Source organism: Dendrobates tinctorius, unplaced genomic scaffold, assembly GCF_039654945.1.
Source record: "Dendrobates tinctorius isolate UK_male_01 unplaced genomic scaffold, ASM3965494v1 ptg000078l, whole genome shotgun sequence".
NCBI lineage: Eukaryota > Metazoa > Chordata > Amphibia > Anura > Dendrobatidae > Dendrobates > Dendrobates tinctorius.
In genome coordinates this window covers 6,782,636-6,798,928 of record NW_027361746.1, presented here as the reverse complement: position 1 = coordinate 6,798,928, position 16,293 = coordinate 6,782,636, and the positions used below count along the sequence as shown (strand labels likewise).

The 16,293-nt window shown below is 41.4% G+C and overlaps 1 protein-coding gene across 1 annotated transcript in view; it reads left to right on the top strand.

Annotated features, from left to right (window-relative positions):
- PARP8 (poly(ADP-ribose) polymerase family member 8) overlaps positions 1 to 16,293 on the top strand; it is a 333,484-nt gene that overhangs the window by 200,832 nt on the left and 116,359 nt on the right. Inside the window, exon 5 of the mRNA XM_073583404.1 lies at positions 6,127 to 6,197. Within this exon, the coding sequence (XP_073439505.1) occupies positions 6,127 to 6,197 (71 nt within the window). The remainder of the gene's footprint in view (positions 1 to 6,126; positions 6,198 to 16,293) is intronic.

The window sequence follows — 16,293 nt, the reverse complement described above, 5'->3', positions numbered from 1 at the left end:
ATCTCTCTCAGGCAAAACTAACAGGTCAAGGAAATTCTTATCCTCTCTTGCTGACAACTTTATCTTCCAAAAGGTAGGGGAGAAAACAAGGGGAACTGCTACCTTGGATCTAATCCTTATAAACAGGGAGGAAATGGTTGAGGAGGTAAAAGTGGCTGGAACCCTAGGAGGTAGCGACCATGCTATTTTAGAATTTTGGATAACTAGAGGTGGAAGACCTGTGAAGACTCAGACGTCAAGGTTAGATTTCAGAAAGGCAGATTTTAAGGGATTCAGAAAGATAATTGGAGGGATCCAATGGCTGGATATCCTTAAAGACAAAAATGTCCAGTAAGGATGGGAAATCTTGAAAAATGAAATTCTCAAAGCACAGTTGTTAACAATTCTGAAAAGAGGGAAGAATAGGAAGCATTTAAGGAAACCAGGATGGGTGAACACAGAACTTAAGCACATGCTAAAAAGGAAGAAAAAAATGTTTATAAAATGGAAAGAGGGAGGCATATCTAAAGAAGAATATAATGCTGTCTGCAGAACCTGCAGGGCACAAATCAGATTAGCTAAAGCTGAAAATGAATTGAGGCTTGCAAGAGATGTCAAAAGCAATAATAAAGGATTTTGGGGATATGTCAAAAGTAAAAGAAAAATCAAAGATGCTATAGGATTTTTACAGGATGAAAATGATGAAATGGTAAGACAGGATGTTGAGAAGGCTGAACTTTTAAATTCCTATTTTGCATCTGTTTTCTCTCAGAAAGGAAATGTAACACCAACTGTTATTCACTGTCCTATTAAGGGAATAGAAGAATCCAGGATATCTATAAACAGAAAGATAGTGAGGAAACACTTAGCTAACTTAAATGAATTCAAGTCTCCAGGTCCAGATGAATTACACCCCAGAGTACTGAAGGAGATAGCAGAAGAAATTTTTGAACCCCTCTCCATAATCTTTGAAAATTCTTGGAGAACAGGAGAAGTGCCAGAGGACTGGAGAAGAGCAAATGTTGTTCCTATCTTCAAAAAGGGGAAGAAGGTGGACCCAGGCAACTATAGGACGGTGAGTCTGACTTCTATACCAGGAAAGATCTTTGAACAAATTATTAAACAACATGTATGTCAATACCTGGATAAGAATGAAGTGATCAAACAGAGTCAGCATGGGTTTGTAACTAATAAGTCATGTCAGACTAACTTAATTTCCTTCTATGACGGTATCACTGATTGGGTGGATCAAGGAAATGCTGTAGATATAGTATATCTTGACTTCAGCAAAGCATTTGACAAAGTCTCTCATACAATCTTTATTGAAAAAATGACTAAGTATGGAATGGACAAGGCAACTGTTAGGTGGATTCATAACTGGCTTAGTGATCGGACCCAAAGAGTGGTCGTAAATGGCTGCACATCCAGTTGGAAGAATGTCTCAAGTGGGGTACCACAGGGCTCTGTCCTGGGCCCTGTATTGTTCAACATCTTTATCAACGATTTAGATGAAGGAATTGAGGGTAAACTGATTAAATTTGCTGATGACACAAAGCTAGGAGGGATAGCTAATACTAGAGAAGAGAGAGAGAGGATTCAAAAAGATTTAAATAAACTGGAGAAGTGGGCAGCAACTAACAGAATGGTTTTTAACAGGGAGAAATGCAAAGTACTACATCTGGGCAATAAAAATGAAAAAAGCATATATAGAATGGGAGGAATAGGGCTAAGCAACAGCTCATGTGAAAAAGACTTTGGTATACTAATAGATCACAGACTGAATATGAGTCAACAGTGTGATGCAGCAGCAAGAAAGGCAAATGCAATTCTAGGATGTATTAACAGAAGCATACAGTCTAGATCACGTGAAGTCATTATTTCCCTCTACTCCTCTTTGGTCAGACCTCATCTGGAATATTGTGTCCAGTTTTGGGCACCACATTTTAAAAAAGACATCAACAAACTGGAGCAAGTTCAGAAAAGAGCGACCAGAATGGTGACCGGTCTGCAAACCCTGTCTTATGAGGAAAGGTTGCAGGATTTGGGAATGTTTAGTTTGCAAAAGAGAAGACTGAGAGGAGACTTAATAGCTGTCTACAAATATCTAAAGGGCTGTCACATTGTAGAAGGATCAACTTTATTCTCATTTGCACAAGGAAAGACTAGAAGCAATGGGATGAAACTGAATGGGAGGAGACACAGATTAGATAATAGAAAAAACTTTTTGACAGTTAGAGTGATCAATGAGTGGAACAGGCTGCCACGAGAAGTGGTGAGTTCTCCTTCAATGGAAGTCTTCAAACAGAGGCTGGACAGACATCTGACTGGGATGATTTAGCGAATCCTGCTTTGAGCAGGGGGTTGGACCAGATGGCCCAGGAGGTCCCTTCCAACTCTACGATTCTATGATTCTATGATTTTAGATGGAAAAAGAAGTTTTTCGTAAATAAGTGCAGAAATAAGCATATTTGCTAAGATATATTAGACATCTTCTTATAATCGCTTGTACCATTGGTTTACACTAAGTTTTTTGAAATAATAGTGACCATTTAAAAGTAAAGTAGGGTGATAAAGACTCCAGACATCGGGTAATGCCCCCAGATCAGAAGCCACAATCATACAATATCGGAATGAAACTCAAAAGAAAGGGATATAGGGTAGCATGGTGGCTCAGTGGTTAGCACTGCAGCTTTCCAGTGCTGGGGTCCTGGTTTCAAATCCCAACAAGGACAAGTTCTTGCGTGGGTTTCCTCTGGCTTCCTTCTTGCGTGGGTTTCCTTTGGCTTCCTTCCACACTCCTAAGACATACTGATATGGTTTTAGATTGTGAGCCCCAATGGGGACAGTGCCAATACAGTCTGGAAAGTGCAATGGAATTAATGGGCTATATACCATACTTTTTAGATTATACGACGCACTTATTTTGCTCCCGAATTTGGTAGGAAAATGAGAGTGTGGGTTATAGTCTGAATGTAGCTTACTTGGGGGGATCAGTGGTGGCTCGGGGTCACAAGATGCCGGCAGCTACAGAAGTGAGGCGATGCTGTACACCCTGTGAAGGGGTTGCTCCAGCGGTGCAACGCAGAAGCCATTGATCTCATGGTGGGGGGCTTCAGGAAACTGGAAACTGTAGAGCAGAGAACTTAATCTGCCGATGCACTGCCTCCAGCACATTTTCCTGAAGCCCACTACCGGGAGATCAGTATGCGCAGCGGGGACTTGGCTCTGCCTCTCACCGCCAACATTTTCCTGAAGCCGATTGCAGGGAGATCAATGGTTCCAGCCTTGAAACGCCGGGACAACACCCTCCTCCCATCCCAGGGCCCGCCGCATCACCCCACGCATGCCGCCGCCAACTTCCTGTAGTGGCGACTCTGCTCTTGCCTCCTGTGACCCCGCTCCACTGCTGCCAACCCCCCCCGGAAAGCTAAAACTTGGACTATAGGGCAACCCCCATTTTCACATTAAAGATTCTTTCTTTTCCTATTTTCCTGCTTTAAATTTGGGGTGCGTCTTATGGTCTGAAAAATACGGGAAGTGAGTAAAATAAATGAAAATCAATACGTCAGACAGGATTCTAAAATGCAAGCTAGTACGACCATGTGCCCAGTGTGACAGATTTTAGAGCCAAAGGTAAAACGTCTGACAACCTTTAGGGATTTTGAAATATCAATGGAGGAATCAAATACAGGAAGGCATCTGAGAAAGAATGGAAGCAAGAAGTATCAGAAAATTGAAATGAAAGCCAGTATTTGAGAATTTGGTGCTGGCATGACAGCCAGGTGAAAAAAATAAAATAAATGGAAACTAGGATTGTTGCTGTAGGAATGAAGCTGGATCATTAATAAACTGGGATGAGATTCTGTTATGAACCCGCAGGGATCAGGTGTTAGAATGATTCCAGGAAGGACGGCATGTCGGGCTGAAAATCATTGATATTGTACCTGCACCAGTAAAATGGAGGTTGAGTACGTTTTTTGTTGTTCTAAAATTCACCGTACGGTTCCAGAGATATGGGCCTTTTTGATTAAGGCTTAATTTTTATGGTCTTCACTAAGGAGGTGTGGCTCACAGTCTAAAGCCACGCCTCTAGAGAATCCGGTGAGCCACGCCCCCTTCAGAAAGACGATAAGGATTGGTACGTAATAAAAAGGCTAATATCTCTATAACCTTAAGGTGGATTAAAGAAAAATAAAAAAACTACATTATCAAGGGCGCATCAGGAATAAACTACAACCATAAGCTGACCACTTGTGACATGATGAAAGGTCCTCCTTTAAGAGTTCCTTCTATAAGAAATCTGTGGCATGCTGCCCTTCTATTATTGCTAATGAAAATCAGTAAGAAATGGATTAAATATCCTTAACTCAAAGACATAAATCCCCAAATGCTTTATCACTATCCACTCAGTGCCGACAAGGAAAGACTAGAAGCAATGGGATGAAACTGAATGGGAGGAGACACAGATTAGATATTAGAAAAAACTTTTTAACAGTTAGAGTGATCAATGAGTGAAACAGGCTGCCACGAGAAGTGGTGAGTTCTCCTTCAATGGAAGTCTTCAAACAGAGGCTGGACAGACATCTGACTGGGATGATTTAGCGAATCCTGCTTTGAGCAGGGGGTTGGACCAGATGGCCCAGGAGGTCCCTTCCAACTCTATGATTCTATGATTCTATGTGGGAGTCTCCTTCTTTACATGGGAAATGGTAACACCCAGTTGTCAATTTATTCATTAATTTCCAGTTGGACTAACCGTGGAATGGCACAACATGGCGTTCCAGAGGGGAACACATGAGCAGAAAGTGGTTTGGAGATAATGTGAATGTTAGAATACGATCCCCTTACCAACTCCTGGGGGGGGATTTTATGGGTGCAAATATTACATAAATTGTTTTGATATCTTTTAGATCTGAAATTATATATTGACTTTGACCTTTTTTAAAGTGTAAGAGCCAATGTTATATAATAACGCCAGGTCATCAATGATTCTAAGAATGGCCCCTGGCCATCCCCTGCCCCGTCACTTGGGTGCTTTGAAGTCCATTTGATTTCCTACAGATGAAGGTCTCACTATTCGTCCGTCCTTAAAACAGCATTAAGTCTGAATTGTCTGCAATCAATCACAATGAAAAACACCGTTGAAGTCATGGTATATATATATTTTTTTACTTGCTTCACTGGGCCGAAGTAATCCGGCAATTTATTACTCTCCGTGTGCTGTCACTATGAAGCATGAAAAGCGTTCATATTCCTTTCTAATGTCACCAGCACACCTTGAAATTGATTTCATCGTGGGCCATTAATACAGGATTTGGATTCCTCTTTTCAAGAGATGAAAAGTACCAAAATCTACGCAAAACACTGTGTACCTGAAAGTTAGCCATTAAAAGGTATCAACCACTGAGGACTCTCAATTCTAAATGTTCTTCTTTTTTTTTTTTTTTTTACTTAAAAGCGGTTGTTTTGGTGTAAAAAACAACAACTTTGGCTTCAATAACAGTGTTGCCCTGCTTGGCTTTACAGTATTTACTTGCATATTGCTGGCTTCAAAATGAGTTCACTAAGAATCTGTCAGTGAGTTCTACGTTACGGAGCGTTTGTAATACTTTAATGGCGACGTCGGCCTGGACACATGTCTCTAGGCCGATGATTGCTGTATGCTGCCGCTGCAATGTAGCGTAGTGCAAATGAATGGGGTTGCATTGCGACTCGCAAGGTACTAAGAGCCTGGAACGCAGGTAACAAAAATTTTCTTTTTTTTTTTTTGACCTGCTTTTCACAGTTACGATAACCTCACAGTTCAACTGTACAATCCTGTGCTGTAGTCGAAACCTACAGCGATCTTTGATCCGTCACCTGTGCACCGACTATTGGGAAATGAGTGTTCTGGACCTCAAATTAATTTTTCTGTTGCTTTGGACTCAAAAACTGTGTGTTTTTGTGAAAAGATCTGAATTATCAGTGTGTGTGAAACTGAGATCCGGACGTGTCGTCGTTCTGTTCCTCTAGATGCCATCATGTAGTCGTGCTTGGATTCTAGATTTTAGTGTCCACGATTGTTTCCTATGATAACTAGTATCCGGCGATCTGGAGGAACATGGCTGCTCCCGCTGTGCTAAAATCCCTTCTTATTTTGTCTTGTAGAGCTGAGGAAATCCAATGACATTACCAGCTGCTTGTCCATAAAGTCTAAATTACAGAAAGAAAATGGCGAGGTAACGTACTGGAGCGCTCTCCTCTGTAAATGGATGCAGTTTTGTAACAATGTTCTAAGTCTGCCTTGCTTTTGAGCCTTAAAAGGGTTATCCAGCAATTTTTTTTTTAACCTATGGGATTAAAATCTAACAGGCAAGTAGTTGCTAACTTCTTATCATATCCAACACCAGCTCCGATCGGTCATTGACCTCCTCCTTACGGGGAGTGACTGCCGATGTCATTCTGATTTACCGCTGGCTTCCCACAGTTAGGCAGCAGGGAGCCGGCTGTCAATAGTGTGATGTTGGCAGTCATTTCATGTCAGCAGAGCAGAGTGGAAGAAAAGCTGCTGCTCTGTCGATATGACATCAGTGAAAGTCGCTGAATTGTCGGCTGGAGAAATCTGTGACCGCTCTGTGCCAAAAGAGCTCCGTGCTGGGAAGAAAAAGCAGGCAAATACCTGCCTGTTCTTCGGTCCATAATAAAAAAAAATATTGTCTTAGACAAACCCCTTAAATAAGTTGAGAAAGGATATTTTGGATTAATTTCTAGTAGAAGTATTAGGCTGGTTTCATATTTAGCGTTTTTTAGCGCAGCGCATCGTGCGCGTCCATGCGCATGAACCATGCGCGCCTATTTTTAACATGGGGGCGCATGGTCTAGCGTTTGCACGCATTTGTATGCGTTTTCCTGTGTCAAAAAAACGCATGCGCACGGAATGCGCCAAAATAACACATTACAGTCTATGGGAACGCAGGCGTGCGCATGGACATACGCACGCCTGTGTTTAAAATCGCATGCGTTTTAAGAGTTAACATGGCTAGAAACGCATGCGCCTAAAAAAGCATATGCATGCAAAACGCATGATGCGTTTTTTTGCATGCGTTTCTAATGCGCACGAAGCGCAGCGCTTAAAAACGCTAGTGTGAAAGTAGCCTAAGATGGTTGATGGGCAGAATATTGTGTAAAAAAGTTTTGGAGATCAGTCTGGGTTTGTGCTAAGTTGGCTACTCCTCATCTTTACTAGATACAGTTGTGTTCAAAAGTTTACATACCCCGGCAGAATTTTTGCTTTCTTGGCCTTTTATCAGAGAATATGAGCGATAACACCAAAAGTTTTTCTCCACTCATGGTTAGTGGTTGGATGAAGACATTTATCATCAAACTACTGTGTTTTCTCTTTTTAAATCATAATGACAACCCAAAACATCCAAATGACCCTGATCAAAAGTTCACATACCCCATTTCTTAATACTGTGTATTGCCCCCTCTAACATCAATGACAGTTTGAAGTCTTTTGTGGTAGTTGTGGATGAGGTTCTTTATTTTCTCAGATGGTAAAGCTGTCCACTCTTCTTGGCAAAAAGCCTCCAGTTTCTGTAAATTCCTGGGCTGTCTATCATGGGAAGAGTCTTGAGGAGATCATTTGCATATTCCCAGTGCCTTCTGGGATAAGTGAAGAGTCTCCGCGAGCTCAACGATCACTGGGTTTTGGTCGTTGCAGCTGAAAAGAGGAAATCGGAAAACCAGGGGAAGAGTCTTGAGGAGGAATTTTGGCTCATCTTTCATCGTTTTTAAGAAATCTCAATATGGAAGCAGCCAGAAGCCATTTGGTGAGCTGCATTTCTTGCTACATGTTCACAGACTTACCAGTGGAAAAGCCAAACTTCACATGCCACAAATGCAAGCTTGTGTCCCTTTTGGAGGAAAAGTTGCAAAGTCTCGAAGAGAGGTTAGCTACGCTGAAGATCATTAAGGAAGGTGAAGAGTTCTTAGACAGCAGAATTATCTCTTCATGTTACAGAAAGAGAAGAAATTTGAAGTGCACCAGAAGAAACAGAGGAATGGAGACATGTGACCCAGAGAAGCAGGAGGATCAGGAGGCAGTCAGCGCCCATACTTCTCAGGAACCAGTACCAGGCTCTCACGCATGAAAATGATGAAGAAATACATCAGGATAAGACTTTGCCCACAAACAGCAACCTTGTACGCCTTCAGAGTCCTCCTGGATGGAGAAAGAAAAATGTTGTGAAGAAGAAACGGAGAGTGGTGGTCATGGGGGATTCCCTGTTGAGAGGAACAGAGGCCGCTATCTGCAGACCAGATATAACTTCAAGAGAAATGTGCTGTCTTCCAGGTGCAAAAATTAAAGATGTGTCTGACAGGATATCAGGACTCTTCAGACCTACAGATGACTACCCATTCCTGCTACTACATGTGGGGACAAATGACACCGCAAGAAACGACCTGGAAACCATCTGCAGAGACTTTGAAGACTTAGGCAAGAAAGTGAAAGAACTGGGAGCGCAGGTGGTCTTCTCTTCCATCCTCCCAGTGGATGGCCATGGAACAAGGAGGTGGAATAAGATTCTGCAGGTGAACAACTGGCTACGTCGATGGTGCCGTCAGCAACGATTTGGATTTCTGGATCACGGAGTGAATTACTTATACGATGGACTACTTGCTAGAGATGCACCTTACGAAGACTGGAAAACATGTATTTGGAAGTCGCCTTGCTACACTTGTAAGGAGAGCTTTAAACTAAAACAACGTGGGAAGGGAAGCAAAAGACCAGAAAAAGCCATACACCTGACAAATGCTATTGGGAACTCTGCTATTAGAAGTGGAAAGGAAGAACAAAGACAAAAGAAACTAAATACCAAAAATATTGGAGAAATAGAAACCAATCACAAACTAAAATGTTTCTATACTAATGCACAAAGCATGGGCAACAAACAAGGAGAATTGGAACTACTAACGCAGGAAAAGAAATATGATGTCATTGGAATCACTGAGACTTGGTGGGACAATACACATGATTAGAATACAAGACTAGAAGGATACAACTTATTTGCAAGAAACAGACTTGGTAAACGAGGAGGAGGTGTCGCATTGTATGTTAGAAATGCGTATATCTGCACAGAGATTGAAGCTTCAGAGACTGGGAGTTCTGTGGAAACTGTTTGGGTAAGAATACAAGGACAGAACAATGGAAAGGACACCATTGTAGGCATTTACTACAGGCCACCTGTGCAAACTGAAGATATGGATGAACTCTTTATGCATCAAATGGACAAGTTCTGAAAAAAATATGACATAGTGGTCATGGGAGATTTCAACTATCCAGACATTTGTTGGGAATCTCTCTCAGGCAAAACTAACAGGTCAAGGAAATTCTTATCCTCTATTGCTGACAACTTTATCTTCCAAAAGGTAGGGGAGAAAACAAGGGGAACTGCTACCTTGGATCTAATCCTTATAAACATGGTTGAGGAGGTAAAAGTGGCTGGGACCCTAGGAGGTAGTGACCATGCTATTTTAGAATTTTGGATAACTAGAGGAGGAAGACCTGTGAAGACTCAGACGTCAAGGTTAGATTTCAGAAAGGCAGATTTTAAGGGATTCAGAAAGAGAATTGGAGGGATCCAATGGCTGGATATCCTTAAAGACAAAAATGTCCAGGAAGGATGGGAAATCTTGAAAAATGAAATTCTCAAAGCACAATTGTTAACAATTCCGAAAAGAGGGAAGAATAGGAAGCATTTAAGGAAGCCAGGATGGATGAACACAGAACTTAAGCACATGCTAAAAAGGAAGAAAAAAATGTTTATAAAATGGAAAGAGGGAGGCATATCTAAAGAAGAATATAATGCTGTCTGCAGAACCTGCAGGGCACAAATCAGATTACTAAAGCTGACAATGAATTGAGGCTTGCAAGAGATGTCAAAAGCAATAATAAAGGATTTTGGGGATATGTCAAAAGTAAAAGAAAAGTCAAAGATGCTATAGGATTTTTACAGGATGAAAATGATGAAATGGTAAGACAGGATGTTGAGAAGGCCGAACTTTTAAATTCCTATTTTGCATCTGTTTTCTCTCAGAAAGGAAATGTAACATCAACTGTTCTTCACTGTCCTATTAAGGGAATAGAAGAATCCAGGATATCTATAAACAGAAAGATAGTGAGGAAACACTTAGCTAACCTAAATGAATTCAAGTCTCCAGGTCCAGATGAATTACACCCCAGAGTACTGAAGGAGATAGCAGAAGAAATTTTTGAGCCCCTCTCCATAATCTTTGAAAATTCTTGGAGAACAGGAGAAGTCCCAGAAGACTGGAGAAGAGCAAATGTTGTTTCTATCTTCAAAAAGGGGAAGAAGGTGGACCCAGGCAACTATAGGCCGGTGAGTCTGACTTCTATACCAGGAAAGATCTTTGAACAAATTATTAAACAACATGTATGTCAGTACCTGGATAAGAATGAAGTGATTAAACAGAGTCAGCATGGGTTTGTAACTAATAAGTCATGTCAGACTAACTTAATTTCCTTCTATGACGGAATCACTGATTGGGTGATCAAGGAAATGCTGTTGATATAGTATATCTTGACTTCAGCAAAGCATTTGACAAAGTATCTCATACAATCCTTGTTGAAAAAATGACTAAGTATGGAATGGACAAGGCAACAGTTAGGTGGATTCATAACTGGCTTAGTGATCGGACCCAAAGAGTGGTCGTAAATGGCTGCACATCCAGTTGGAAGAATGTCTCAAGTGGGGTACCACAGGGCTCTGTCCTGGGCCCTGTATTGTTCAACATCTTTATCAATGATTTAGATGAAGGAATTGAGAGTAAACTGATTAAATTTGCTGATGACACAAAGCTAGGAGGGATAGCTAATACTAGAGAAGAGAGAGAGAGGATTCAAAAAGATACAGTGGGGAAAAAAAGTATTTAGTCAGTCAGCAATAGTGCAAGTTCCACCACTTAAAAAGATGAGAGGCGTCTGTAATTTACATCATAGGTAGACCTCAACTATGGGAGACAAACTGAGAAAAAAAAATCCAGAAAATCACATTGTCTGTTTTTTTTTCATTTTATTTGCATATTATGGTGGAAAATAAGTATTTGGTCAGAAACAAAATTTCATCTCAATACTTTGTGATATATCCTTTGTTGGCAATGACAGAGGTCAAACGTTTTCTGTAAGTCTTCACAAGGTTGCCACACACTGTTGTTGGTATGTTGGCCCATTCCTCCATGCAGATCTCCTCTAGAGCAGTGATGTTTTTGGCTTTTCGCTTGGCAACACGGACTTTCAACTCCCTCCAAAGGTTTTCTATAGGGTTGAGATCTGGAGACTGGCTAGGCCACTCCAGGACCTTGAAATGCTTCTTACGAAGCCACTCCTTCGTTGCCCTGGCGGTGTGCTTTGGATCATTGTCATGTTGAAATACCCAGCCACGTTTCATCTTCAATGCCCTTGCTGATGGAAGGAGGTTTGCACTCAAAATCTCACGATACATGGCCCCATTCATTCTTTCATGTACCCGGATTAGTCGTCCTGGCCCCTTTGCAGAGAAACAGCCCCAAAGCATGATGTTTCCACCACCATGCTTTACAGTAGGTATGGTGTTTGATGGATGCAACTCAGTATTCTTTTTCCTCCAAACACGACAAGTTGTGTTTCTACCAAACAGTTCCAGTTTGGTTTCATCAGACCATAGGACATTCTCCCAAAACTCCTCTGGATCATCCAAATGCTCTCTAGCAAACTTCAGACGGGCCCGGACATGTACAGGCTTAAGCAGTGGGACACGTCTGGCACTGCAGGATCTGAGTCCATGGTGGCGTAGTGTGTTACTTATGGTAGGCCTTGTTACATTGGTCCCAGCTCTCTGCAGTTCATTCACTAGGTCCCTGGTTCTGGGATTTTTGCTCACCGTTCTTGTGATCATTCTGACCCCACGGGGTGGGATTTTGCGTGGAGCACCAGATCGAGGGAAATTATCAGTGGTCTTGTATGTCTTCCATTTTCTAATTATTGCTCCCTCAGTTGATTTCTTCACTCCAAGCTGGTTGGCTATTGCAGATTCAGTCTTCCCAGCCTGGTGCAGGGCTACAATTTTGTTTCTGGTGTCCTTTGACAGCTCTTTGGTCTTCACCATAGTGGAGTTTGGAGTCAGACTGTTTGAGGGTGTGCACAGGTGTCTTTTTATACTGATAACAAGTTTAAACAGGTGTCATTACTACAGGTAATGAGTGGAGGAAAGAGGAGACTCTTAAAGAAGAAGTTACAGGTCTGTGAGAGCCAGAAATCTTGATTGCTTGTTTCTGACCAAATACTTATTTTCCACCATAATATGCAAATAAAATGAAAAAAAACCAGACAATGTGATTTTCTGGATTTTTTTTTCTCAGTTTGTCTCCCATAGTTGAGGTCTACCTATGATGTAAATTACAGACGCCTCTCATCTTTTTAAGTGGTGGAACTTGCACTATTGCTGACTGACTAAATACTTTTTTTCCCCACTGTATAAATAAACTGGAGAAGTGGGCAGCAACTAACAGAATGGTTTTTAACAGGGAAAATGCAAAGTACTACATATGGGCAATAAAAATGAAAAGAGCATATACAGAATGGGAGGAATAGGCCTAAGCAACAGCACATGTGAAAAAGACTTGGGTACACTAATAGATCACAGACTGAATATGAGTCAACAGTGTGATGCAGCAGCAAAAAAGGCAAATGCAATTCTAGGATGTATTAACAGAAGCATACAGTCTAGATCACGTGAAGTCATTATTTCCCTCTACTCCTCTTTGGTCAGACCTCATCTGGAATATTGTGTCCAGTTTTGGGCACCACATTTTAAAAAAGACATCAACAAACTGGAGCAAGTTCAGAAAAGGGCAACCAGAATGGTGACCGGTCTGCAAACCCTGTCTTATGAGGAAAGGTTGCAGGATTTGGGAATGTTTAGTTTGCAAAAGAGAAGACTGAGAGGAGACTTAATAGCTGTCTACAAATATCTAAAGTGCTGTCACATTGTAGAAGGATCAACTTTATTCTCATTTGCACAAGGAAAGACTAGAAACAATGGGATGAAACTGAATGGGAGGAGACACAGATTAGATATTAGAAAAAACTTTTTGACAGAGTGATCAATGAGTGGAACAAGCTGCCACGAGAAGTGGTGAGTTCTCCTTCAATGGAAGTCTTCAAACAGAGGCTGGACAGACATCTGACTGGGATGATTTAGCGAATCCTGCTTTGAGCAGGGGGTTGGACCAGATGGACCAGGAGGTCCCTTCCAACTCTACAATTCTATGATTCTATGATTCTATGAACTGCGCGCTTGAGATCTCCCCAGAGTGGCTCAATGATATTGAGGTCAGAAGACTGAGATGGCCACTCCAGAACCTTCACTTTTTTCTGTTGTAGCCAATGACAGGTCGACTTGGCCTTGTGTTTTGGATTGTTGGCATGTTGGAACATGCAAGTACGTCCCATGCGCAGCTTCCAGGCTGATAATTTCAAATTTGCCTCTGGTATTTGCTGATAACGTGCTGCATTCATCTTTCCTTCAACTTTGACCAAGTTTCCTGTGCCTTTGTAGCTCACACATCCCCAAAACATCAGCGATCCCCCCCTCCGTGCTTTACAGTAGAAATGGTGTTCCCTTCATCATAGGCCTTGTTGACCTCTCTCCAAAGTATCGTTTATGGTTGTGGCCAAAAAGTTCAATTTTGGTCGCATCACTCCAAATTTCCTTGTTCCAGAAGTTTTGTGACTTGTCTCTGTGCTGTTTTGCGTATTGTAGGCGAGATACTTTGTAGTATTTGCACAATAATGGATTTCTTCTAGCGACTCGACCATCCAGCCCTTTTTCCGTCAAGTGCCTCCTTATTGTGCCTCTCAAACAGCCACACCGCTAGTTTTCAGAGAATCCAGAATTTCAGCTGATGCTATTTGTGGGTTTTTTTTTGCATCCCGAACAATTTTCCTGGCAGTTGTGGACGAAATTTTTGTTGGTCTACCTGACCGTGGTTTTGCTTTTACAGAGCCTCTGATTTTCCATTTGTTAATCACAGTTTGAATGCTGCCGACTGCTTTTATCAATTCCTTGGATATCTTTTTGTATCCCTTTCCTGTTTTATACAGTTCAACTACCTTTTCTCATAGATCCATTGACAATTCTTTTGCTTTCCCCATGACTCACAATCCAGAGATGTCAGTGGCTGGATGAAAGATGCAAGAGTCTGTCTGGATCCTAGAAACTCACTCAGCTTTTATGCACATACACTGATTACAAGCAAACAGGTCACAGGTGAGGATGTTACCTTTAGTAGCCATTCAGACCCATTTGTGTCACATTCTGTGCAGGCTATCAGACCAAAATCACCAGGGTGTGTAAACTTTTGATCAGGATCATTTGGATGTTTTGGGTTGTCATTATGATTTAAAAAGAGAAAACACAGTAGTTTGACAATAAATGGCTTCATTCAACCACTAACCATGAGTGGAGAAAAAGTTTTGGTGTTATCATTCATATTCTCTGAATAAAGACCAAGAAAGCAAAAATTCGGCCAGGGTATGTAAACTTTTGAGCACAACTGTACATCTTTACTAGATACATCTTTACTGTATCTACAGGATATTCACCCGATGGAGGCCAGACCACTGTCCTCTTGTCCTTCGTCAGGATTGTATTTGGCTTGGGTTATGTTTTTTTCAGCTTTATGAAATGGTAAATCCTGCTCTTTCCATACTGAGAAGTTGTACAAACTTTTTTTTGAGATAGGAGCCTGTGGATATCCTATGGCTATACAGTGGTATAAGTCGGAGGTGCCGTTCCCTTGAGGCATACCTCGGCTTTACACTGCAAACTAATCCCTCAAATGGCTATGTTGAGACACAAATAAAAAATAGCTATGAATCTTGGAATAAGGGGAGAAAAAAATGAAAATGTAAAAAAAAATCCAGGGCTTTGATGGGAATAGATTCATTAACCCCCTTCCCACATTAACATGTGTATAAATGTGGACAAGGGTCTGCAGGTATGGAAGGGGCTCAGGAGCAGCGCATGTGGCATCCCTGCTACTCAGATCACTGCTATTAACCATTTAGATGCTGCTGTCAATCTGTGACAGGGGCTTTTAATCGAAACATTTGCTGATGTTCACGCTCCTAAAGCGCACAGCTACTCTCAGCTCCCTTAGACGTGATTGCGGGGCACCAATACTCAAGGTATCTTAGCACTCCTGTGACGCTCAGCCATGGGATTACCTTGATTTTTTCTGTATACATTACAGCAATACTGTGGTATAACAGGATGTAGTACAAGCAATTAGGTTCAAGCTCTCCAAGAGGATTCAAAACTAATGTAAAATATTAGAAAAATTATAGTAATAAAAAAATTCAAGTCAGACCTTTTTTTCCCTCATTAAAAATTAAGAAAGGAAGAAAATTTGACAAAATAAACATTTGGTTTTGCCACATCCAGAAAAGATTAGTTTATCAAAATCTAAAAATAATGAATCTGTATGGTAAGCACCATTAAAAAAAATTGAAAGCAAAATAGCTTTTTTTGTGGATTGGTTGTCACAGGTCTCCAAAAAAAAAAAAAGTAAAGTACAATCAAAATGTACCCCAAATTGGCATCAATAAAAATGCTGGCTCACCACGTGAAAACAAACCCTCACTCAGCTACATCAACGAAAACATTATAAGTCTCAGAATGTCATTTTTTGCCATTTTTTTCATTGCTTAGCTAGAAAAAATGATGCAAATTCAAAATCACTGTATTTATACTAGAGAAGACACCGGGGACCTGCCTGTGCAACTAGCCTCCTGTGTGGCTCAGTTCCCGCCGGCTTTTATACTATATTTTTCTCTGAAACACCACAGTGTTTCACAGCTGAACATATATGGCTGACATAATGCAGCCAGCGTCTGATACTTTCTGCCCGACTTACAGGCAGCATGTATCAGCTCTTAGGATCTCTAACAAACCCAGTCTAGAACCGATACAGGACTGATCCCCAGTATGGAAATGCAGGGTCAGCATTACCAAGTTGTTAATGGAAATCTGTCAGCAGTTTATGATATGTAATCTAAGAGCAGCACGATGTAGGGGCAGAGAGCCTGATTTCAGCAATGTATCACTTACTAGACTGCCGGCTGCAGTTTTGTTACAAGCCATGTTTTCTCTGCTGCAGGTCTAGCAGTGGTCGAAATGCTGAGCCCTGTATAACCCCACCCACACAACTGTTTGCCAACTTTGTGTGTGCACTGCACATTGTCAGCAAGCTGCCAATCAGTGGTGGGGCGGG